The 25,823-nt window shown below is 43.9% G+C and overlaps 1 protein-coding gene across 1 annotated transcript; it reads right to left on the bottom strand.

Moving 5' to 3' along the window:
• Positions 1-713: 713 nt before the first annotated feature.
• Positions 714-12,864, bottom strand: LOC129703272 (apolipoprotein D-like). Its single transcript, XM_055645609.1, has 6 exons — positions 12,506-12,864; positions 10,832-10,965; positions 8,604-8,722; positions 4,952-5,043; positions 3,620-3,658; positions 714-1,417 (listed from the first exon to the last, which is right to left on the bottom strand). The coding sequence occupies exons 2-6, from the start codon at positions 10,943-10,945 to the stop codon at positions 1,185-1,187; spliced, it is 597 nt and encodes a 198-aa protein (XP_055501584.1). The 5' UTR covers positions 10,946-10,965; positions 12,506-12,864; the 3' UTR covers positions 714-1,184.
• Positions 12,865-25,823: the final 12,959 nt, after the last annotated feature.

Raw genomic sequence — 25,823 nt, 5'->3', positions numbered from 1 at the left:
CTTCATCATACCCACAACATGCTGCTTGTAGACGGGGGGGGAGGGGGGGAAGCCATCGACAAAAGACCACACAATGTAGTTCTTTCTGCTAATTCTAAAGCAAGAATATCACACCAAGCACGTGAAGTGTCAACGCATCGTAGGAACACAAGAAATACAAAGCATCCCATTTAAAGCATGAGGACAAGGAAGGGAAGACAAACGCAACAGTAGTTTTGCATTTTTATTGCTGAAAATACCACTGTGTGCTAAATATTTCAGAAGGTACAATGGCAGCAACACACTCAACAAGAATCATTTCTAAAGTATTAAACATGGTTTGATATAATCATCAAAGAACAATCAGATAATTAGAAAACCATGAGATAGAATGACGTTAAAGTCAATAAACTAGTGCAAGAAGTTTCTGTTCAGGATCTTTCCAGATTAGTATGAATTGGGTATGGTGGAGCAGAATGGAATATAATGACTGGGGGGCTTGTCAGCGTGCTTTTGTGCACAAATGTATATGATGAAGAAAATTTCACGCTCATCAGCACTACTAAGTCAAGTCAAGTGAGTTTATTGTCATGTGTACACAAAAATGCTGGAGAAACTCAGCGGGTGCAACAGCATTTTTGGAGCGAAGGAAATAGGCGATGTTTCGGGCCGAAACTCCCCGAAACTTCGCCTATTTCCATCGCTCCATAGATGCTGTTGCACCCGCTGAGTTTCTCCAGCATTTTTGTGTACCTTCGATCTACCAGCATCTGCAGTTCCTTCTTGAACACTTATTGTCATGTGTCCCTGGTTTGCTTCAGCACAACAGAACATAGTAGGCATTGGCTACAAAACAGATCAGTGTGTCCATATACCATTATATAAATATATACACACATGAATAAATAAAACTAAGTTAGTCATTCTACTTATTCCATACCATTTTAACAGAATTGTGAATAAATTGTTAATGCCAGCTGATTGGAATTTGAGAACTGACTTTAATATGAATAATGTTGAAATTTATGACATATTTCAGTGTTGTTCATTACAACTCATAAATTTAGGGATGTAAAAATTGCACTTAGCTCATCGCTCAGTGGATATGGTAAAAATCCTGGTTATCCTAATGTAAATAACAGTGGAATAAAGTAAAGACGTTGATTTTTGATAATGATTACAGTGTTTACATTTTTTTACAGTTCTCAGTAATTTATCTCACAATTGTTCTGATCAGTTGGAAAAAGTGTAACTTTGATATTATTTGTGGTCAGTAGTTCATGCAGGCTGTCAGTAACATTCTTTGATAAATGTCGTTCTCGTCCCATAATCCAGACATAATGTTTGTGTGTAATTCCCAAAGCAGTAGTGCATGAGTACACAAGCGAGTACGATGTGTAGTCAGTGGCTAATACCCAATATCTCATCACGAACCTGCCTGCAAAAAGCAGAAAGTACACAACATTAGTCTAGCCAAGCCAGCTTTCTCAGTGGATGGTTACGTAATAATGGCTGCAAAAACATTAGAAATCCAAAAAGACATAATTGCTGAATAAGAGATGTAATAAATATCTTCAACAGATACATTTAGATTATTTGAGAACAACCGGATCCCTGACTATGTCCAGATCTTAAGCTCTCCTCTACTTGTCAATATTACAGGTTCATATAAGGATGTTGGCTTTGGCTAATGTGCTACTAAAGGGCCTGTCCCACTTGGGCGTCATTTGCGTGACATCATTTACACGTCACGACACACGACGTTGCATGGTGCGCATTACGCGTGCATGGTGCGTGGTGGCGTCGGCAGTGACACGCAAATGACACTCAAGTGGGACAGGCCCTTAATGCAAACACTACCTCAGGCGATCTGCTCTTTTATCTTCTTGAGATGGCCCTGATGGATTCTTGGTAGACATTGTTACAGAAAAGAAACTGTTATAATGTGCGAAAGAAACAAGATAATTTCCCATCTGTGGAGGAATTGTCTCAGCAACACCTAATAGTTATAAACCGTCTGTTAGAAGTCACACTTGTAAAGCAAGAAACATTATAAAAAATAACAGGCCAATCTGACAAGAGTAATTCTAAAGGGAATTTGGTCTTTCAGTGAACTTTGTCAGGAATGCAAAACTAACAAGGTTTGAGGTTAGCAAAATTAAATATTGTGACCTGTCTTTAAGGAATGAATTTATATTGTTGAAAATCATAAAAATGCACCTATTGGAAATCAGAAATAAAAGCAAAATATGTAGGAAAGATCTAACTGGTTAGGCTATACTTGTGGAAAGAGAAACAGTGAAGATTTTAGTTCAAAGACCCTTCCTCTGGATCTTTGACCCGAAATGTCAATTGTTTTTATTTCCACAGATGCTGCCTGACGTGCTGCCATTTTCTGTTTCTGTTTTCTGTTTCTGTTTCAAAAATCATATTGCTGTTTCCCATTCATGGGGAGTGCAGACTGCACAAGGATTCTTAATTGTATAGATCTACTTCTGCGAGCTCCACTCCCTTTGAGAATAATCCTGTGCATTGCAGGACTTAATTCTGCGATATCATAGTTGATATCGAAAAATAAATCATGCACATCTACAAATGTAGCAGGAATTGCAAATGCTTTTTATCCATGTTGTACCTGTTGAGACACATCCAGAATTAGTTTGGTTGTGTTTACTATTAAAACCCAAGAAAACAAAAAGCAGGAGGAACTCAGTTGACATGTAGCATTATGGCATACCGCATACGCAATAAGGTTAATTGTACACTCCCAATGGAGACATAGATAGCTTGAATCAAAGAAGACATTACAAAGAGAAATAATGCAAAAACGAGGGATAACAATGGAAAAAGGTGGAAATACACCATGAAGCAGCCAGCATCCATGATGGAGGAAATAGCGTTGACGTTTCAGGTCAATGACTTTCAGCAGAAGTAGAAGGTGTCAGAACTGTAAACCATATCAAGCAAGTATGGAAATACAGAAAGGAGAATGTGAGCAGGAAAGACACAAATGATGGTAGGGTTATGATTAAATAACAAATCGGATATTGTCTCATCACCATCAGGAAGGCTAAGCGCAGAGTCTGTGACCACATATTAATCCCGAAACATCACCTACCCATGTTCTCCACAGATGCTGCCTGACCCACTGAGTTACTCCAGCACTTTATGCTTTTTTTTAAAAATGAAACACCTCTTTCATTTGGCAAATGTGGTCTCAACCTATTGATTGCTGGACAGTTTTTTTCTCTACTACACTCTGACCTCCACATCCAAGTGTATACATCGGGTGAATGTTCATCATCTTTTTCTCTGAGGGCAGAGTAATCAAAAACTAGAGGGCATAGGTTTAGGATGAGATGGGAAAGATTTAATAGGAGCCCATGGGGCAACTTTTTTACACACAGGATGGTAGGTAGATGGAACAATTTGCCTGAGGAAATAGTTGAAACTGGTACAATAACAACATTTTAAAGATATTTGAACAGGTATATGGATAGGTTTCGAGGGATATGAGCCAAATGTAAGCAAATAGGACTAGCTTAGATAGGGCATCTTGGTCACCATTCTATGACAGTCGTGTGTTTCAAGACAGAATCTGATTTCATCAGCATATAATTTAAGTATTACTCCAACTTACTAGTTGGTTCCGGTCCCATGAATCCTAACCGCTCATATTCTGTTGAATTAATAAAACATATATTTAGTTCACAAACACAAGCCATGCATTTCCATAATGTCAGGGAATTGGAAAAATTCATAAATCGAAGTACTGAATGTTTGTTCTCTGCCCTTCCTGTCTGCAGTCCCCCAAATTATTATGAACTAGATTCTGACTCTTCCCACCAGGAGTCATCTGGCAATGAAACAAGAGCGTCAGCCCACCATTGCCATACCAACCACCATTAGCATTAGCATTAGCATATCTTGCTTTCTGTGTGAAAGAATATGTCTCCATTTACCCAAAAGACAAGACCCTCTAACATGTTAGCACTCACTCAGTAATGCATTGGTGTGGCAGTCTGAATACTTGTGGAACCAAACTTAATATTGACAGATCACACTAACAGCAATGAGTTCTTAACAAATGAACAGACATAACTTCAGCAGAATATCCACACGCTCAGTGATAATTTTAGACGAGGACCTTGATGCAGAATATTTGCCAGGATGTTAGGATGAAATGGAGCATTTCAGTTATGAGGAGAGTTGGGTCTGTTCTCCCCAGCTCACAAGACGTTAACAAGGGGATATGATTGAGGTATGCAAAATGATGAAAGGTAGGGATAGGCAGGACTGCAGGAAACATTTCCCCATGAGAGCATGATAGAACTAGAGGACACAGGTTGAGGATATGAGGGAAGTAATTCAGAGGGTTTTAGTATAGTTTAGAGAAGCAGGCCCTTCGGCCCAGAGTTTATTGCCGACCTGTGATCCCCATACGCTAACGCTATCCAACACACTAGGGGCAATTCACCAAAGCCAATTGACCTATAAACCAATGCGACTTTGGAATGTTGGAGGAAACCAGAGCACCCGGGGAGAACCTACTAAACCCATACAGACAGCACCCGTGGTCAGGTTCAAACCCTGGTCTCCCGCGCTGTAAGGCAGCAACTCTACCGCTGCACCATTGTGCCGCACCTTTTATGAGTTATGAGTAAGATATTCTTCACCAGAGAGAGGCGATTGGCTAGAATGCACTGACTGTGAATGATTGAAGCTGGGCCACTGACAGCATTTAAGAAGCATCAAGATGAACAATTAAAGCCCCTAGGCATAGGGGGCTATGCACCAAATACTGGGCAATGAGGTTAACACAAAAGGGTGCCCACCGGTCGGCCTGGATATGTTGGTCCGAATAACCTGTTTCCATGCTGTACAAATATTTAATTCTAATATGGGCTTTTCAAAACAAATCATGCTTACAAATCAGGTAGAAAGCAACATCAAATATTTTTCACATACTTACCTGATGAAATTCTGAAGTGAAATTTAGCAGGATTCTTGTTTTGTGATTCGTAAAGTATTTCTCCTTCATGAATTTCCACAGAACCATCATCTCTGCACAAAAGAGAATAATGTTGATATGAAAAGAGTAACTGAAGCCGTGTTCAATGTTTGTAAGCAGTAGACTTACTCACGAGTTGCATTCAGGGGTTGGGAAGGTAGGGACAATTAGTTTAGTTTAGTGATACAGTGCAGAAATAGGCTCTTTGGCCCACCAAGTGCATGCCGACCAGCAATCCCCATAAACTATCCTACACACAAGGGACAATTTACAATTTTCACCAAAGCCAATTAACCTATAAACCTGTACGTCTTTGGAGTGTGGGAGGTAACCGGAGCACCCAGGGAAAACCCACTCGGTCATGGGGAGAACGTACCAACTCCGTACAGACCGTACCCGTACTCAGGATCGAACCCGGGTCTCTGGTGTAGTAATGCCCCTGTCCCACTTAGGAAACCTGAACAGAAACCTCTGGAGACTTTGCACCCCACCCAAGGTTTCCGTGCGGTTCCCGGAGGTTTTTGTCAGTCTCCCTACCTGCTTCCACTACCTGCAACCCCCGGCAACCACCTGCAACCTCCGGGAACTGCACGGAAACCTTGGGTGGGGCGCAAAGCCTCCAGAGGTTTCCGTTCATGTTTCCTAAGTGGGACAGGGACATAAGGCAGCAACTCTACCACTGCGCCACCATGCCAACCTACTTCTTTGGTCAGGAGAAATGTTGTATATATCGTCATCTACCACACCAACACATGGTAGGAAAGATTGGTTTAGACAAGCGTGGGGAAAGGATACTGAGTATAAATATCTACCAATGGGTGCATTTTTTTAAATTAGAAAATGCAACCTTGTTTACATTAGTACATACATTAAACACCAGGAAAGAAGGTTTACAGTTAGATTAGAGTAGAAATAATTCATTTATTAGAGGCCACTTTAAATTGGCTTTAACTCATTGGGATATTGAGGAGGTAAATAATTATGGAAATCTTGGTCTCTTTGATTTAGCAATATAAGGCCTATGTAGGTACAGATGCTGATAATGAGAAACAAATAGAGTTGTAGAACAGCTGACACCTAGAGCAGCGGATGCAATAGATGAGGTTAGAGGAGGTGCAGGTGAACCTCCGACACACCTGGAAAGACTGTTTAGGTCCTTGGATGGAGTCAATGGGAGAGGTAAAGCAACAAGTGTAGCATTTCCTGCGGTTGCAAAGGAAAGTACCAGGGGAGGGGGTGGTTTGGGTGGGAAGGGACGAATTGACCAGGGAGTTACGGAGGGAGTGGTCTCTGCAGAAAGCCGAAAGGGGAGGAGATGGGAAGATGTGGCCAGTGGTGGGAACCCATTGGAGGTGGCAAAAACGTCGAGTCATTTGAACATCATGCACATGACAATTCTGAAGATGGGGAAAGGAAGTTGAGAGAGAATAATTAAGTAAAACAAATCAGGACAATCAACAGCAAAACAATCACACCTGTGATTGATAAGGGGTTAATTATTAAGTGAGGTGGGAACAATGATAATTGTAATCAACAAAAAATTATTAAAAACTCTGGGCAAAATTGTTCAGGGATGTGGCTGGTAGATCCTTCAGCACGGTGGGATGAAGAGGTTCAAAACACACAAGAAGTGGACCCAAGAAATAAAATATAAATGTTTTGCTGTGCTTGGTTGTGTGCTTATCGTGAGCGTTGGAGCCATTTTTAACAACAGAGTCAAGGTAATCTAACTAATGATAGGCCAGTTGACTTAGTGCCTGTGGCAAGGAACATTTCAGAGCCTGTAATGTTGAAAGTGCCATGGATTCAAACAAAGAATCAATGGCAGCACTAATTTTGCAAAGTGTATAACACACTTCTGAGATAATGGAGATGGAAGATAGGGGCGCTGTGATAGTTCCAGTATACTTGAACTTCACACAAATATTTTACAGTGTATCAGAATGCAAATTATGTCAGAAGGTATAAGAACATGGAATTATGAAAATGAATGCACACTGGATTTTAAAACAGTTTGTAAGGTGTAGGACAAAAGGTAAAATTGTTATGAAAATTATTATAAATATATTTGGAAGTAATGTTGATCCAAGTCCAATTATTTTTACCGTACTTCTCAATTCTTTGGATATTGATAAAGAATCTAAACATGATGTATAGTTTCTATATTACTAAAAGCCTGATCTTGACCGCTTTTGGCCCACTCTGGTGCGATTTCTAAGAGAACGCCGCCATTTTTGGCCACCTCGCTCAGAGCCCACGTCCGCCTTCCTGGACCAGAGGATTCTTCCCATCGATGAAAAATCAGAGAGATATTAATGTTTTTTTTTTAAATCACCATTCTTTCTGCTGCCCCTGCTGGAGGGAGGGGGAGGACTATAAAACCAGGAAGTTGGGTGCCTCACTCAGTCTCTGCAAGATGGAGGAAGCCAGAGGGTCATGTTTCTCTGAGCGCTGAATAACACTGAGCACATGTCTACTCAACTGTGAGTCCCCTTAATGTGGTTTGAAAATGAAAATATGGTTGGTTTGAAGTAAAAAGGCACTGCCTGCAAATGGTTGTTTGGGGGGGTTTGGGTTGAAGTAAAAAGGCACTACTGCAAATGGTGGTTTGGGTGCTTTGGCTTGAAGTTAAAAGGCACTACTGCAAATGGTGGTTTGGGTGCTTTGGCTTGAAGTTAAAAGGCATTACTGCAAATGGAGGTTTGGGTGCATTGGTTTTATGGTGGTTTCACCCTACTTGAAACTGCATTTGAATTTGGTGACCTTGCACCCTGCTCGAAGTGGTAAAAAACTGCACTTGAATTTGGTGGCCTTGCACCCTGCTTGAAATGGTAGGAAATGGATTTGAATTTGGTGGCCTTGCACCCTGCTTGAAATGGAATTTCAAGGAATAGCCATGAGTCAACTGCCAGCCCACCAGCCGTGAGTGAGCTGCCAGCACATCAGGCTTGAGGGACTGAGCTGCCACCCCAAGAACCCATAACAGCACTCCAGAAAACCCCCCACTGGCCACCAATATTGGAATTGGTGGAGAGGTGGAATATTGCGTCGGGGGACCAGCCATCCCGTGTGAACATGGGACCCAACGGGTCCCACTTAGTCTAGTATTTTATATGAGTCTGATAGAAATTGCTCAGGATATTCGCAACATGGAAGAATTGGGTCAAAGAAAAGACAAACAGGCCTGAGAGTTACTCAGTGAGAGATGATACATTGTGACTGAACAAATAATATACTGTAATACTTGTGTTTGGGGTCTCCTTTGTGCTCACTGCAAACAGAACAAAAGTTTATCAGATTATATTAAATTACATTAGAATTGTATTAGATTCCTGGTTAATGCCCTGTGAAGGATCGGAAAGATAGAAACTAATAGTTGATCTGGAATAGTTGAACTGATATAAATTAAGTGTCAAGAATGTCTTATTGTCATGGATGCCAAAACGGAACAATGAAATTCTTCAATGAAATTAAATGTAAGTTTCGAAATAAAAAAAACATTAGAAACTTATTCAGATCACTGAGTAAAAACTCATTTATATGTCTGTTGGCGTACAAGATAAATATTTCAAATATTTTGCTGCAATTTAAAAGGTATTTCAGCAGTACTTACTGAACAATCTGTGTCAGAAGTTCCACCCTATTATCTTTATTCACAATGTATTGTTCCATGAGGCATTTGTTTCCCTTCTCAGAGTCGGTTTGTTCAATTTCATACCATGTTCCCAAATACTGGGAAATGAAAGACAAATAAATGAGTGCACACAAATGTAGCATAGACACACAGGTGAATCAGCACTGAGAATGCATTACAAACTATATATGGAAATAAAATATTAAGTAAAGTAGTTCACTGGTGGTGTAGTGATGACTTTACAATAAATTGAATGGTGTAACCATAGCAAGCAACTTTATTGTGTTGGAAGATATACGGGATGAGTTTGGTCACATACAACGTCTTCCACCACATCATGGTCACAGGTTTTAAAGACTGTAAAAAGATACAAAAGGTACAGTGCGGAAACAGGCCCGTTGGCCTACCAAAGTCCGCGCCGACCAGCGATCCCCGTACACTTGCACGCTAGGGGCAATTTACAATTTTCATCAAAGCCAGTTAACCCACAAACCAGTATGTATTTGGAGTGTGTGAGGAAATAGGAGCACCCAGAGAAAACCCATGCGGTCACAGGGAGAACGTACAAACTGCGTACAGACAGTACCCATGGTCAAGATCAAACCCAGGTCTCTGTAAGGCAGCAACTATACCGTGTGCCACCCCTACTCATAAAATAATGAACCAGTGCCTTTCCTCTTTGTGGCATATTCATGGATAAACAAATGATTTAAAAAAATATTAAAACATTTAATTGGCATCTTAAATCTATGGATATGCCATGTTTTGAACGGTAATACTAATACTCTCTCTATTTGGCATAGAAAGGTGTCAAAACCATTGATCTTCCAAAATAGAAAGAAAATGAACAACAGGTTAAGATTTAGAATAATGCTGAGCTAACAGTCTTTATAGGCAAATACTTGTTTAATAGCTTCTGAAATTCTATTAACATTGCAAAAACGTTCTGGATGGTACAGTAACATTTAGTGTGCTAGATTGTGACAGAATATTGAATTGGTGAAAGGGAAATTAATCCATCCTACTAAAAGGAAATGTCATGTGAAGTGGTCAGATAATATGGCAACGGTGTACTAACTTGACAATTGAGGGACATTTGGACAGGTATGGTGGACAGGACAGGTTTAAAGGGTTATGGGCCAAGCACGGGCAGGTGGGACTAGTGTAGATGGGCATGTTGGTCAGCGTGGACAAGTTGGTCCTTAGGGTTTGTTTCCACGCTCATCAAGATGACTGCATCATCGACAGCCTTGGAAGCCTTACCCCAGTACTCAAACCTCACGTCAAAAACCTTGGCGTGATATTTGACTCAGTACTGAAATTTGACAAACAAGTCAATGCCGTGGTAAAAGCTAGCTTCTTTCAGCTTCGGACGATAGCTAAAATAAAACAATTCCTCCACTTTGATGACCTCGAAAAGATCATCCACACATTTATCTTCGCCCGCCTAGATTACTGCAACTCTCTTTACACTGGCATCAGCCAATCTTCCCTGTCCCACCTGCAACTGGTCCAAAACGCCGCAGCGAGACTCCTGACTGGCACCCGAATCACCCCGATCCTGGTCTCTCTCCACTGGCTCCCTGTGCGGTTCCGTATACATATCAAGACCCTCCTCTATGTCTACAAAGCCCTCAATGGACTTGCCCCCTCCTACATTAAAAGTCTTCTCACCCACCACTCCACCTCCAGGTCCCTCAGATCTGCCGACTTGGAGCTGCTGAATATCCCGCGGTCTAGGCATAAGTTTAGGGGGCGACTGCGTCTTGGCAGTTGCAGCTCCTAGACTGTGGAACAGCATCCCCCTTCCCATCTGAACTGCCCCCTCCATCGACTCCTTTAAGTCAAGACTAAAAACGTATCCCAAGCCTTTCCTGACGTCCACTGAGCGAGGGCTATATGTATATGTGTATGTAGTTTGTTTGTTTATACTATTCTTATAACAAATGTAAAGCACTTTGTCCAACGAGAGTTGTTTTTTAAATGTGCTATATAAATAAACGTGACTTGACTTGAAATCGCCAGTGCTCAAAAATACCGCAGAAGCAGGAGTGTGTTAACTAAACGCTTCAAACGATACACGTTGAACAGCCGAAACCCAACTTTGTTGATATCATTTTCTAAACCAATGACCAGAAATTATTATATGGAGTGTTCCCGTATACGACGTAAAATAATAGAAAACCGAGATGTACGTTGCCACTAACCTGAGCCATGGTGAAGTTTTCTTGAACGGGATAGTCTTTACAAAAACCCCACTCGACTGTTGCAGCAAGGGAACAATGGGCAGCGAGCAGCAAAGTCAGGTACAACAGTTGCATGGTGCCGCCTGGATACGAGCCTGCAGCACAAGAGAGACCTGAGACTCTTAAAGCCTGAATGAATGCGAGCAAGGTTTGCAAACTCAATTCCTCGTCCTAATGAATAAGACTTCAGCGGCAGCAACCACTCCTACAGGTAACATCCTCCAATACACAGTCACAAACATTGCGCTTGCTGGGTATTTTGTTAGCTGCGTCGTCCAAGCACTTTGCACGTTTCTGCAGTCTGAACCTTCATATAAGATAACGCCACCGTTTCGCCCAAACATCACCCTCTTTAACCATACCAGAGAGGCCGTGTACAGCCGATTGGAATGAATCTGATTAATTTCCAATGCTTTCCGATTTTAAGATCGATAACCTTTAGCCGATGCTCCAGCGTGCTAAGCTTTGGGCTTCCACTATTAACCCGAAAAAACCCCTTCCGTAGATCGACACAAAACGCTGGAGTATCTCAGTGGGACACAAAATGCTCAGTGGTCACAGTAAATTAAGTAGGAAGAAACTGCAGATGCCGGGTTTACACCGACGATAGCCACAACATGCTGGAGTAACTCAGCATTTTGCGTCTACTCTGTCTGGAGAAGAGAAGAGACACTTCTGCTGAGAATCTCCGAGTGCGGTTCCGAAACAAAACTCAGTTTTTCCAAATTGGGTACTCGAGACTCAAACCACAGAAGACGGATACAGCTAAACAGCGAATGGACCACGGCCACGCACAGCGCTGCTGAGGATACATTTCATCCTATGCTGCTTAGTTTAAAGCATATAGCTCGCTATAGGATCTTTGGTTTGAACAAGGGTCTCGACCCGAAACGTTACCCATTCATTTTCTCCGGCGATGCTACCTGTCCCGCAGAGTTACTCCCGCATTTTGTGTCTGTCTTCTAATTTGTTGACAATACCGGCCCGTTGCCACCGGCCTCTTGCACACAGCACCCGCCGCTCGCTCTTAGCAATCGCGTTGTTAACTCGCTGGTACTCGCACACCACGGTCTGTGAACATATCACACGGCTTTGCCTTTACGCTTCCATCATCTTCCAATGAAAATGACACCGCTTCACTCAGGATCTGCGAATTCACCACCTCCTGCATTTCTCCCGATAGAGCTAACACGATTTTGATATCCCTTTTGGAAGCCCCCGCCCCCCTTTTCACAAGGACCTCGGTTCTACTAGTTCATCCGCACAGTCAAATTACCACCTGCAGACCATCTTCAATCTATCCATATGAATGAACAGTGGGACAGCAACTAAATCCACAATCTTATAAACCAACTCATTTCTCATTCCTCAATACAATGTCACATCTACAAAATAAGGCAGTTTTCTTCATTTCCTGGGGAATTCCATTAATTTAGCCTGATATCCTCCCAATTCTCGCCATTCCCACAATACCGCGATTCCATTCAAGACGAGTACAACATTGTGGGGAAAAAAGGATCATATTTCATTCGGATGGAGCTACACCGCTAACTACACCGCCCCCGTCCCCACTTCACGTTGCAAAACCATTGATTGAACAGCCCCCTCTGACTCGTGTTGTAGTAACCCCGATACCTTAGCCCAGAACCGAAGGAAGACTGGGCGGCGATGTGTGCTGGAGTGGATCCCGGCTGAAGTTGTACCGCTCGACAACGAACACTTATATCATAGACAGCACTAACATAGATCAGCCCTCTCGCACAGAATAAGAGCGATCCCACCCCCACTGTCCCGCGGGAGATCTCTTAAACGCCCAAAGAGGCGTGTTCATCAGGTAAAGTTGCAGTGCCTCCTTTATTAAAACACAAATCCTATTAGTATCACAATTACACTAAAGTGGTATCAAATAATATTCTATGTTCGCTCTTCTAGGGAGATGCTAACTGCATTTCGTTGTCCCTGTACTGTACACTGCATAATGACAATAAGGTTTGAATCTGAATCTGAATCTGAATCTGACAATATGTTACCTAATCATGAACTTAGTTCCAGGACTTTTGTTGGACTGCTGGCCAACAGAATATTCTGACAGCGAAACAAGATTTAAATTTTAAGCCCCACGAGCTTTCTTGTCAAAATTAATATTCTTTCGAAGATGGAAAAGTAGAAACCGGGAACTGCAGGTGCTGGTATACAAAAATAAGACGCAAAGTGCTGGAGTAACTCAGCGGGTCAGGCAACATCCGTCGGGAACATGTGCAGGGAGGAACTGCAGATGCTGGTTTACACCGAAAATAGGCATAAAATGGTGGAGTAACTCGGTGGGTCAGGCAGCATCTCTGTCCATCTAGAAGATCATGGTTGATCAAATCATTGCCTCAACTTTACTTTCCTACCTAATCCCAAAAACAGTTGAGTCTTCCAGCATGCTAAAATGTTATGAATATATTTACTGACTCAGTGTCCACAGCTCTCTGGGTAGAGAAATCTAGGGCCTCCTATGAGAAGAAATTTCTCTCCATCTCAACCTTATAGGTTGACTCATCAGACAATGTTCAGTGGCTGCTGATAAAAGGTGAAACATCCTCCTAACATCCCTGTTGATAAAGTCTGAAGAAGGGTCTCGACCCGAAACGTCACCCATTCCTTCTCTCCAGAGATGCTACCTGTCCCGCTGAGTTACTCCAGCATTTTGTGTCTACCCCTGCTGATAAGATGCCTAGCTGTTGTATGTGTTTCAAAAGGGTGCTTCTCAATCTTCACAACTCAAGACAGTGCAGGCTTAATCGTTGACGCCATCCTCCTAAGATGATCCCTTCATCATGGCAGTTTATCCAGCAAACAAACTCTTGCATCACAAGCATATCCTTTCTTAAATAATGAAGAACATGAGATTGGGAACTTTGAAATGAATTAATTTAAAAAGAGATCTATAAATTTGATATTGATCCATTGTCAGCGAGGTTCATAGGATTGGGCTCTATCATTTATCTAGCAAGGTTAGATTATAGGCTTCACCAAATGGCATGCAATTACCTTACACCGAGAATTAACTGAATCGTTTATTCAAGAAAACACTGACATGTAAATAACAGTCTGCAGTTCATTTTAACCCAATACTTTCTCAATTCTTTCTATCTATCTATCTATCTATCTATCTATCTATCTATCTATCTATCTATCTATCTATCTATCTATCTACCTATCTACCTATCTATCTATCTATCTATCTATCTATCTATCTGTCTATCTATCTATCTATCTATCTATCTATGAATATGGTTGTAAAATGCAGTATGCATGATTTTTTGTATCACGTGAAATTGCCTACCAGTTCTTATTCCCTGCCTGTGGTCATTTGTAACTGTACAGCTCTACACTACAACACCAAAATACATCTGTTGGCTATATTTATATATTTCTGAAGCAGCAGGAGGAGGTGTCAACTTGAAGTTGCCAGCAAAACAAGCTCACTATTCCATATCTCCAGATGTCACACAATGAGCAGGTTTACGGGAGCAGAAGATGTGGTTATGTAAACAAAAATATCACTTTCCGCATGAACTGTTTTTAAAGGAGAATCATATTTGATTTTCGTATGTTACATTTTTCATTCATTTTAGTCTTCCAATTTCAAAACAATAGCCTAGTGATTAAATGACTGTTATTTGTGTTAGTGGTGGTGGCTGTGAAATTATTAATATGTTATCTGTTCACTAATCATGGGAAATTTGACATTTTAGTCATTCTGTCATTGTTCATTTGATCTGAATGTGGACAATGTATTGAATTCAAGTGTCAAATTGTTGCAAGTTTGTTTGGATTTAATTAGATATCATTGGGTTTGATTTGAAGCCTTTGAAAAAGTGGTTATTGGACAAACCTATAAAGGGTTTATGGTAAATAACGATTGCTGAGATTTCAAAGGGAGCTACTGGATAAAAACGTATAATCAAATTATTTCTCAATTTTCCATTCACCAGACCTTAGAATAATGGAATAGCTGTTGTAAACACATATTAAACACTGTCAATCTTGCTCAATTGACATTTAACACAGTTATTCAGTTTCAAACATATTAAAAACTTATATTAGCCCCGGCACATCTCCAAGAGGAGCAAGGACAATAGACAATATTTGCAGGAGTAGGTCATTCGGCCCTTCGAGCCAGCACCATCATTCACTGTGATCATGGCTGATTATCCACAATCAGTACCCCCTTCCTGCCTTCTCCCCATATCCATTGACTCTGCTATATTTAAGAGCCCCATCTAACCCTCTCTTGAAAGCACCCAGAGAATTGGCCTCCACTGGCTTCTGAGGCAGAGAATTCCACAGATTCACAACTCTCTGGATGAATTAACACCTGAGGCAACATATTCATTGCCCCTCTGTGTATTCCATCTTAATGTCAAGACTTTTAATGTGAAGGGCTTTAAACCAACCGAAGCCTACAGTACAGAACCTAAAGAAAAATGCTCCTGTAGGAATCACTCTTTATTTAACTCCATGGAGAAAACATTGGAAGGGCATGCCTTTCATATCAGACGACATGTGAGGAGGAGTCTGAACATCTGTGATTGCATTCCTAATTGTATAGATGAGAAAGTTGCACTTGCTGGGACTATCTGAGAAAAAGTCTATGGATGGCTGAATGAAGATTCACCAGGGAGAGACTATGAAAGTCACCTATTGCAAGCCACCTCTGATCAGGTGGAACATTCCCAGTGACTGTCAAGGTTGCTACTGCTTGAACTATTGCACTTTAAGTTCATTCCAAGATGTCACAGGGGACCTCAATAACACCAGTAATGCACAAAGAACACATGTGCTAACCAGATGCCTTGAGTGTTTGCCTTAACTAATTACAATACCACTGTCCCCATGGAGTTTTGCGATAGCATCATGGCCCGTCATATTTATCCCCGAGCTCCAGGTTCATTCCAGCCTGATCCAACAATGAAGCCTTGCATGCTCCTGCAGTTAAGATTGTATTTATAAACCACATAAGCTAACATTCTCTCAATGCCCAACTGCAATTAACTGTTAACCATCTGTATAAGGTCATATCCAAGTTCAGGAAGAATAATCGGTAAATTTGTTTAAGGTGATCAACATTAAAAGCATAAATGCTAAAAAGCACTGCAATATCTCATCACCTTAGATCACATCAGCAGTGTGAGAGAGATACATGCGGCACGGTGGCGTAGCAGTAGAGTTGCTGCCTTAAGGGCCTGTCGCACGTACGCGGCCTTTACAGGCGACTGCCGCACCCGTGATAGGTCGCCGAAATTTTCAACATGTTGAAAATTCAGCTACGACCAGAAAGAAGCTACGACTCTTTGGAGACCACTCACCACCATAGGAGACCTGTCACGACCATACGGACTGTGTGCTCGTGAGAAGTCTCCTATGGTCATGAGAGGTCACCCCGCGACATGTTGCCTGTATGGTTGTATCTTCGGTTTCCCCCAACACTCCAAAGACGTATAGGTTTGTAGATGAATTGGCTTGGTATAAATGTAAATTATCTCTAATGTGTGTAGGCTAGTGCTGTGATCGCTGCTTGGTGCAGACACGGGCCGAAAGACCTGTTTCCGCGCTGTATCCCTAAACTAAACTAAGAGCGTTAATATTTTTGGCTGATGACCTTCTGTGCAAATGCATTGTCATTAGCCACAAAATCTCAAATGGCACTTCCTGCAATGGTTGCAGCTATCCTTGATGGCTTCAAAAACAAGTCAGCGGATGTTTGGATTCTTGCCCTCAATAACTATGGAGGATCACAAGATAATGCACCAGAGAGCAAGCTCCCGTTCATCATGCACCATCATCACCTGTTATTGCATATTTCAATTCTGTTTGTCAACAAGTGAATTCACCTCAACAATTTCCGAATCTCCAGGGAAGATGTATCTAAGATAGTCTCACAATCACTTGGAACAGAGGACAGTGAATGCAATGATCTGTAAACTTCCACCCTGAGCTTGACTCCGCTTTGCACGATATTAACAGAAACAAGAAAAATATACAGCTAAGATTTATTTCCCCTAGACAACGGAGAATTTTATTAACCATGCCTGAACGTATGATAGTCGGAATGAAATTTATAGTAACAAGAAACTGCAGATGCTAGTTTACCAGAGAAATTGCTGGAGTAACTCAGCAGATCAGGCAGCATCTCTGGAGAAAATATATAGGTGACGTTTGGTTTGGGATCAAGAAGGGTCCTGACCCGAAACGTCACCTACCTATGTCCTCCAGAGTTATAACCATATAACCATATAACAATTACAACGCGGAAACAGGCCATCTCGCCCTTTCTAGTCCATGCCGAACACTTCCTCTCACCTAGTTCCATCTACTTGCACACAGACCCTAACCCTCCATTCCTTTCCCGTCCATATACCTATCCAATTTATTTTTAAATGATAAAATCCAACTTGCCTCCACCACTTCCACTGGAAGTTCATTCCACACAGCTACCACTCTCTGAGTAAAGAAGTTCCCCCTCATGTTACCCCCAAACCTTTGTCCCTTAATTCTCAAATCATGTCCTCTTGTTTGAATCTTCCCCACTCACAGTGGAAAAAGCTTATCCACGTCAACTCTGTCTATCCCTCTCATAATTTTAAAGACCTCTATCAAGTCCCCCCTTAACCTTCTGTGCTCCAAACAATAAAGACCTATCTTGTTCAACCTTTCTCTGTAACTTAGGTGCTGAAACCCAGGCAACATTCTAGTAAATCTCCTCTGTACTCTATTTTGTTGACATCTTTCCTATAATTTGGCGACCAAAATTGTACACCATATTCCAGAATTGGCCTCACCAATGCCATGTACAATTTTAACATTACATCCCAAATTACATTGCTGCCTATCCCACTGTTACAGCAGTATTTAGTATCTTGCTTATTCATAATTTTTGTTGTGATATTCAGCTTAATATTCAAAAAGCGATACAGCTCAGAAACAGACTCTTTGGCCCACTGAGTCTATGACAACCTCATAAAACCAAATGTAGAACAGTGCAACACAGGAACAGGCCCTTTGACCTACAATCCCCGTGCTGAACATGATGCTAAATTAAATTAATGTCTTCTGCCTGCATGTGATCCATATCTCTTCATTCCCTTCCTATTCATGAGCCTATCTAAAAATGTCTAAAATGCTACTCTCATATCTGCCTCCACCACAATCCCTGGTAGCATATTCCAGGCACCCTCCACTGTTTATGTAAAAAATATTCCCTTTGTATACTAATCCCGCATTAGTCCCAATTTTTTATTCCACCACATTTTATTCCCCCATACACACCGCTTCTCACCAACCTACCGTTGGAAGAAATATTAATTTAACATTCTAGGTTGGTGAGGCCCCTTTCTGACAGCGTTCCCCAATGTCTGTTCACCTGCTTCCTTTTCATGACCTTTCCTCAGTCTCCCAGTGACGCTCTGCTTACAGGGAGCATCAACTAATCTGATCATGCATAAGAGCAATGTTTTTTTGCAGAAGATAAAATTATTCACTCTACAGATATTAGCTACGTTGGAAAACTCTGAGAACAATCAGGGAGAGAAATCCACCAGTTGTTGAACTCCCAGCTACTTTAAAGAGCCATGGAGGTTGGATGGGGCGAAGGTCACATCCATTCTGATGCTGAACTTGTGTAGTTGTACAGATTAAAAGGTGTTGGCTGAAACATGGAATTTGGCATCAAATTTGTATTACTGTGATGTTTTTTGTTTTAGAGATACAGTCTGGAAACAGGCCTAAGGCCCACTGAGCCCATGCCGATCACCAATCGCCCATACACTAGCTCTATGTTATCCCACCTTTGCACCCTACACACACTAGGGGCAATTTACAGAAGCCAATTTGCGTACAAACCTTTGGAATGTGGGAAGGAACCGGAGCATCTGGAGAAATCCCACACGGGTCACAGTGAGACAGTATAAACTTCATACAGACAACACATATGGTCAGGATTGAACCCAAGTCTTTGACACTGATAGGCAGCAGCTCTTCCACTGCGACATTGTGCTGCCCTTTAGACACTGTCTTGCCTAGGCTGCACCAGGCCACAGCTACACCCTTTCTCCCACAAAAAATATAGTATTGCCATGACTCAGTTCTAAATACACGCAATGATGGCCTTGCAGGAGGGAACTCAACATGCTTAGACTGCATTTAATGCTGTTACAAATCCAAACAAAATATAGGTATACCAACATTTTGGTAGTAGAAATAAAGGCATAGGCTATTTTCTAAATGGGGAGAGGATTCAGAAATCAGAGGTGCAAAGGGATTGGGGAGTGCTGGTGCAGGATTCCTAAAAGGTTAATCTGCAAATCAAAAAGGCACAGCAGCGTCTTTACTTCTTGAGGAGGCTCAAGAAAGCCCACCTGTCCCCCCGGATCCTGACCAACTTTTACCGCTGTACCATAGAGAGTATCCTGACCACCTGCTTCACGGTATGGTACAGCAGCTGCACTGCTGCGGACAGGAAGGCACTACAACGGGTGGTGAAAACCGCGCAGCACATCATCGGTGCCCCGCTCCCTGCCATGGATGCCCTCCACCGAAAACGGTGTCTGAGATGGGCTGGGAAGATCATCAAAGACCCCTCACACCCCAACCATGGACTGTTTGCCTTCCTCCCATCAGGGAGGCGGTACAGGAGCCTCAGGTCACGTACTAGTAGGATGAGGAACAGCTTCTACAACAACACAATCACATTGCTGAACTCGGAGTCCCGACGATAGATTTCTCTGGTCCCTCCGTCCCCATTGTTTAATTATTCTGTATTTCTTGATTATTCTGTATCTTCTCTCTTTCTATTTTTTTTTTTTCTTTATGTACAACTACTACGGACTGACGCAAAACTGCATTTCGTTGTACTGATACTTGTATTTGTGCGATGACATTAAAGTTGAATTGAATTGAATTGAATTGAATTGAATCAGAAGGTAAGGAAGGCAAATGATAGTATTTATTTTGAGAGGACTAGAATATAAAAACAGATATGTAATGTTGAGAGTTTATAAGGCACGGGTCAGACTACATTTGGAGTATAGTGAGCAGTTTGGGCATATCTGGGAAAGGATGTTGGAGAGGGTCCAGAGAAGGTTTATGAGACTGATCCCAGAGATGAATGGATTAACATATGATGAGCATTTGATGGCACTGGGCCTGTACCCACTGACGTTTAGGAGGTTGTGGGGGAACCTCATTGAAACTTACCGAATAGTGAAAGGCCTGGATAGAGTGAATGTGGAGAGGATGTTTCCACTGTTTGGAGAGTCTACAACCATAGGGCATCGCCTCAGAATAAAAGGATGCACCTTTGAAAAGGAGATGAGGAGGAATTTCTTCAGTCAGAAGGTGGCGATTCTGTGGAATTCATTGCCTCAGACAGCCGTGGAGGCCAAATCATGGGGTATTTTTAAGGCAGTTTTTAATTAATAAGGGTTTCATGGGTTATGGGGAGAAGGCAAGAGAATGGGGTTGAGAGGGAAAGAAACATCAGCCAAGACTGAATGGCGGGGTAGACCAAATGGGCTGAATGGCCTATTTGTGCGCCTATGACGGGGGAGGGGAGGGGGAGGGGAGAGGGGTGGGTGGAAAGAGGGGAAAAAGAGTGGGAGGGAGAGTGGAGGGGGGAAGGGGGGAGAGAAGTGGAAGAGTGGGGTACGGGAGGGGGAGAGGGGTAGGGGGAGTGATGGAAGAAGGACAGAGGGGGGTAGGGGGAAGGGGTGTGGGGATAGAGGGGAAGGAGGGGGAGAGTGAGGGGTGGGGGCAGTGAGATGGAGAGGGGTGGGGTAAGAGGGAGTGGTGGAAGAGGTACAGAGGGTTAGGGGGAAGGGGGCGGGGGAAGAGAGGTAAGGGGTGGGATAGAGAAGGAAGGGGGTGGGGGAGAGAGAGGGATGGCGTGGGAGGAGGAGGGCAGTAGGGTGAGGAGGAGGAGGAGAGAGGGGCGGGGTAGAGATGTATGGGGGTAGTGGAGAGAGGAGGAAGAGTGTGGAGGGAGGGGAAGTGTGTGGAGGGGGGAAGGGGGTGGGGAGAGAGGGAAGGAGGTGGGGGAGAGAGGGATGGGGGTGGGAAGAGGAGAGGTAGAGGGGTAAGGAGAGGGAGGCGGAGGGGTGGGGGAAGGGGAGGAGAGAGGGATGGGGGAGGGGGAGAGTGGTGTGGGGGGGGAGGGGAGGAGGGAGATGGGGTAGAGGGTGGGAGAGAGGGAAGGTGAGTGGGAGAGAGCGGGATGGGAGGGGGAGGAGAGGGAGAGGGGGTGAAGAGAGGGAGAGGGGGGAGGAGAGAGGAATGGGGAGGGGAGAGAGAGATGTCGGGGGGAGGGATGGGGACGGAGAGGAGGAGGGGGGGGTGGGGACGGGGAAGGAGGGAAGAGTGTGGAGGGAGGGAATAGTGTGGACGAAGGGGGAGAGTGGGGAGGGATAGTGGGGGGGGAGAGGTGGAAGAGTGGGGAGGGTCAGAGGGGTAGGGGGGAAGGGGCAGGGAGGGAGGGGGGAGGGGAGGGGGAGAGAGAGGGGAAGAGAGAGGGAAAGGGGTGGGGTGAGAGGGAGAGAAGTGGAAGAGTGTGGAGGGAGGGGTAGGGGGAGTGGGTGGAAGAGGGACAGAGGGGTAGGGGGGGGGGGGCGGGGGGAGGAGAGAGGGAAGGGGCGTGGGGTAGAGAGGGAAGGGGGGTGGGCGAGAGAGAGGGATGGGTGGGGAGAGGGAGAGGGGTTGAGGAGAGGGAAACATAGAAACATAGATAATAAGTGCAGGAGTAGGCCATTCGGCCCTTCGAGCCTGCACCACCAAGGATTTCCCCCTTATCCTTAAAATGTGACCCCTTGTTCTGGACTTCCCCAACATCGGGAACAATCTTCCTGCATTTAGCCCGCCCAACCCCTTCAGAATTTTGTAAGTTTCTATAAGAACCCCCCTCAATCTTCTAAAACCCAGCGAGTACAAGCCGAGTCTATCCAGTCTTTCTTCATATGAAAGTCCTGACATCCCAGGAATCAGTCTGGTGAACCTTCTCTGTACTCCCTCTATTGCAAGAATGTCTTTGAGCATTGGGCATTGTGACATCACACGATGGAACGTTCACCAGGGGCTGGGGCTGGGGCTGCTTCTATGGGTGAGAAGCAGTTTTCTTTTGAAATTTGGGGGGGAGAAGAAGGATTTGATTAAAAATGTGTACATAAACACGACGAAATGTAATCAGGAGCGGATACTTAGAAAGAAAAGTGAAATCTCTACCGAAATGGAAAAGATCTCGGCGATTCTGCGTCTGCTTTCGGAGTAGCAAGGAATCAAAGACAGACTAGACTAAGGGCAGACCCATTGGGTCTGTTTCCCCAACAGCATTTGCGGGGGGAGTGGGGGAGCTGCGGCATCACACTCATATTAACCACCCCCCAAACACAGAGGTGGGGGGAGAGGGGATGAGAGAGGGGAGGGAGGGGAGGGAGGGAGAGGAGAGGAGGAAAACGGGACAGATTTGGGAGGGAAAGGAGAGCGGGGGGGTAGGGGGGAGAGAGGGGGATGGGTAGAGAGACAAGGGGGGGAGGGTTGGATGGGGAGGGAGGGGGAGGGAGGGGGGAGGGAGGGAGGGGGAGAGGGGGGGTGGGGGGAGAGAGGGGAAAGAGTGGGGGAGGGAGAGTGGAGGGGGAAGGGGGGAGAGAAGTGGAAGAGTGGAGAGGGAGGAGGAGAGGGGTAGGGGCAGTGACGGAAGAGGGACAGAGGGGTAGGGGGAAGGGGGTGGGATAGAGAGGGAAGGGGGTGGGGTAGAGAGGGAAGGGGAAGGGGGGGAAGGAGAGGGGTGAGGAGAGGGAAAACAGAAACGTAGAAATTAGGTGCAGGAGTAGGTCATTCGGCCCTTCGAGCCTGCATCACCATTCAATATGATCATGGCTGATCAACCAACTCAGTATCCTGTTCCTGTCTTCTCTCCATACCCCCTGATCCCTTTAGCCACAAGGGCCACATCTAACTCCCTCTTAAATATAGCCAATGAACAGGCCTCAACTACCTTCTGTGCCAGTGAATTTCACAGATTCACCACTCTCTGTGTGAAAAATGTTTTTCTCATCTCTGCCCTAAAAGACATTCCCCTTATCCTTAAACTGTGACCCCTTGTTCTGGACTTCCCCAACATCTGGAACAATCTTCCTGCATCTAGCCTGTCCAACCCCTTAAGAATTTTGTAAGTTTCTATAAGATCCCCCCTCAATCTTCTAAATTCTTGCGAGTACAAACCGAGTCTATCCAGTCTTTCTTCATATGAAAGTCCTGACATCCCAGGAATCAGTCAGGTGAACCTTCTCTGTACTCCTTCTATGGCAAGAATGTCTTTGAGCATTGGGCATTGTGACATCACATGGTGGAACGTTCACCAGGGGCTGGGGTTGGGGCTGGGGCTGCTTCTATGGGTGAGAAGCCAGTTTTTTTTTAATATTGGGAGGGGGGGAGAGAAGGATTTGATTAAAAATGTGTACATAAACACGACGAAATGTAATCAGGAGTGGATACTTAGAAAGAAAAGTGAAATCTCTACCGAAATGGAAAAGATCTCGGCGATTCTTTGTCTGGTTTCGGCGTAGCAAGGAATCAAAGGAGGAAAGGCGGCCGGCAGCCAGACGGACGGACGCCAGCAGGTGCACAGTTTTATATATTAACTAGACCAAGTGCAGACCCGTTGGGTCTGTTTCCCCAACGGCGTTTGTGAGGGTGGAGCGGGGCTGCGGCATCACACTCACATTTACCACCCCCCAAACACACAGGTGGGGGGAGGGGGGTTGAGAAGAGGGGAGGGAGGGGAGAGGAGGAGGAGGAAACGGGACAGATTTGGTAGGGAAAAGAGAGCGGGGGTAGGGGGTGCGAGAGGGGGATGGGGAGAGAGATGTGGGGGAGGGGAGAGAGTGGGAGGGAGGGGAGAGGGGTGGGGGGAGAGAGGGGAAAGAGTGGAGGGGAAGAGAGAGGGGGTGGGGGAGGGAGAGGGGTGGGGTAAGGGGAGAGAAGTGGAAGAGTGGGGAGGGAGGGGTAGGGGGAGTGGTGGAAGAGGGACAGAGGGGTAGGGGGAAAGGGGTGGGGGAGAGAGGGGTGGAGGGAAGGGGGTGGGGTAAAGAGGGAAGGGGGATGGGGGGAGAGAGGGATGGGTGGGAGAGGGAGAGGGGTGAGGAGAGGGAAACATAGAAACATAGAAATTAAGTGCAGGAGTAGGCCATTCGGCCTTCCAGCCTGCACCACCATTCAATATGATCATGGCTGATCATCCAACTCAGCATCCTGTACCTGCCTTCTCTCCATACCCCCTGATCCCTTTAGTCACAAGGGCCACATCTAACTCCCTCTTAAATATAGCCAATGAACTGGCCTCAACTACCTTCTGTGGCAGAGAATTCCACAGATTCACCACTCTCTGTGTGAAAAATGTTTTTCTCATCTTGGTCCTAAAGGATTTCCCCCTTATCCTTAAACTGTGACCCCTTGTTCTGGACTTCCCCAACATCTGGAACAATCTCCCTGCATCTAGCCTGTCCAACCGCTTAAAAATGTTGTAAGTTTCTATAAGATCCCCCCTCAATCTTCTAAAATCTAGCGAGTACAAGCCGAGTCTATCCAGTCTTTCTTCATATGAAAGTCCTGACATCCCAGGAATCAGTCTGGTGAACCTTCTCTGTACTCCCTCTATGGCAAGAATGTCTTTGAGCATTGGGCATTGTGACATCACACGATGGAACGTTCACCAAGTGCTGGGGCTGCTTCTATGAGTGAGAAGCCAGTTTTTTTTTTAAATATTTTTTTTGGGGGGGGGGGGGGGGGGGTGTGTGTTACAAATGTGTAGTTTATGGGAAGCACAGAGTAAAGGAAGCAGATTTAGTAAAATGACCTTCTAAGCCGGAAAACAAAATAGTGACCTGTAATGTGACAGAGTTGGAAATAGATTATGGATGATTCTTTACCTTAGGCACATGGTCAATTTTCTCTGCCCCATTTTAGTTCTTAAAAACAAATATTTCCAGGTCTGGTATAAGCCTCATATATGATGAAAATCTCTCCATTTTATCATGAAAGACAAGGATCAAAAAGCTGAGGGCTTTCACTATTGTATTCCCGTGACGAGCACCTGTAGTCGTATGCTAAGATTTAGGCCAGGTAATACATCTTAATATTGGATCGTTGAAAATACAAATAATATTTTCCTTATCACCTCAGCTGCGCTGTGGATTCTTTATGTAAACAATCGTTGTTTTCCAATTCTCCTGACAAACAATTTTATTTAGAACAGTGGGCACTTAATTATCTGCATCAGTTGCTTTACCTGCTTCTTTATCGGAGTTTATATTCAATTAGGCGATTTCTTCAAAATAATTAAGATTCTTAAGGACAAGAGTTCAGAAATGTATTCATACATGTTTTCTTTATTTGTTCCTAGGATAAGGCTGAGATAGGATAAGACCTTTTGATCAGACTGGGTAAGGACAACAGCTCTCCTTCCCTGGAGGACAATCTGGTATTTGCATGGTTCACATGACCACATATTAACTAACAGCCCTGGATTTCCATTTCAGATTTATTTAATTATAAGAAATTAAATTCCTAACTCCAGGGATGTGGTTTGGATTCATGTTATCCAATTGCCTGGAGTTCTTGAGCATATGGTGCAAAACTGCTTGCAACCACACAATTGGTTATAGGATTGGAGAATCAAAAGGATTTTTAGATTACTGTTGGTATTTGCGTCAATTGAAGCTCTCAATTCCAGAGAGCTGCTACTATTTCCAATATTCACTTTACAATATTTACAATACTTTCCCTCCTAATTCTACCAGTTGTTTCCCATTAAAAAAAAACAATTCCTTGCAAGGAGAAACTAAAAAAATCTATGTATTAGTAGCAAATGTGAGTTTCATGTCAATAAGCTATTATTGCTTGATTAGTATAGGCAGAG

The sequence above is a fragment of the Leucoraja erinacea genome, chromosome 14, assembly GCF_028641065.1.
Source record: "Leucoraja erinacea ecotype New England chromosome 14, Leri_hhj_1, whole genome shotgun sequence".
Taxonomy (NCBI): Eukaryota; Metazoa; Chordata; class Chondrichthyes; order Rajiformes; family Rajidae; genus Leucoraja; species Leucoraja erinaceus.
The sequence above is the reverse complement of the archived record's forward strand: the minus strand, read 5'-3'. Positions and strand labels throughout refer to the sequence as shown.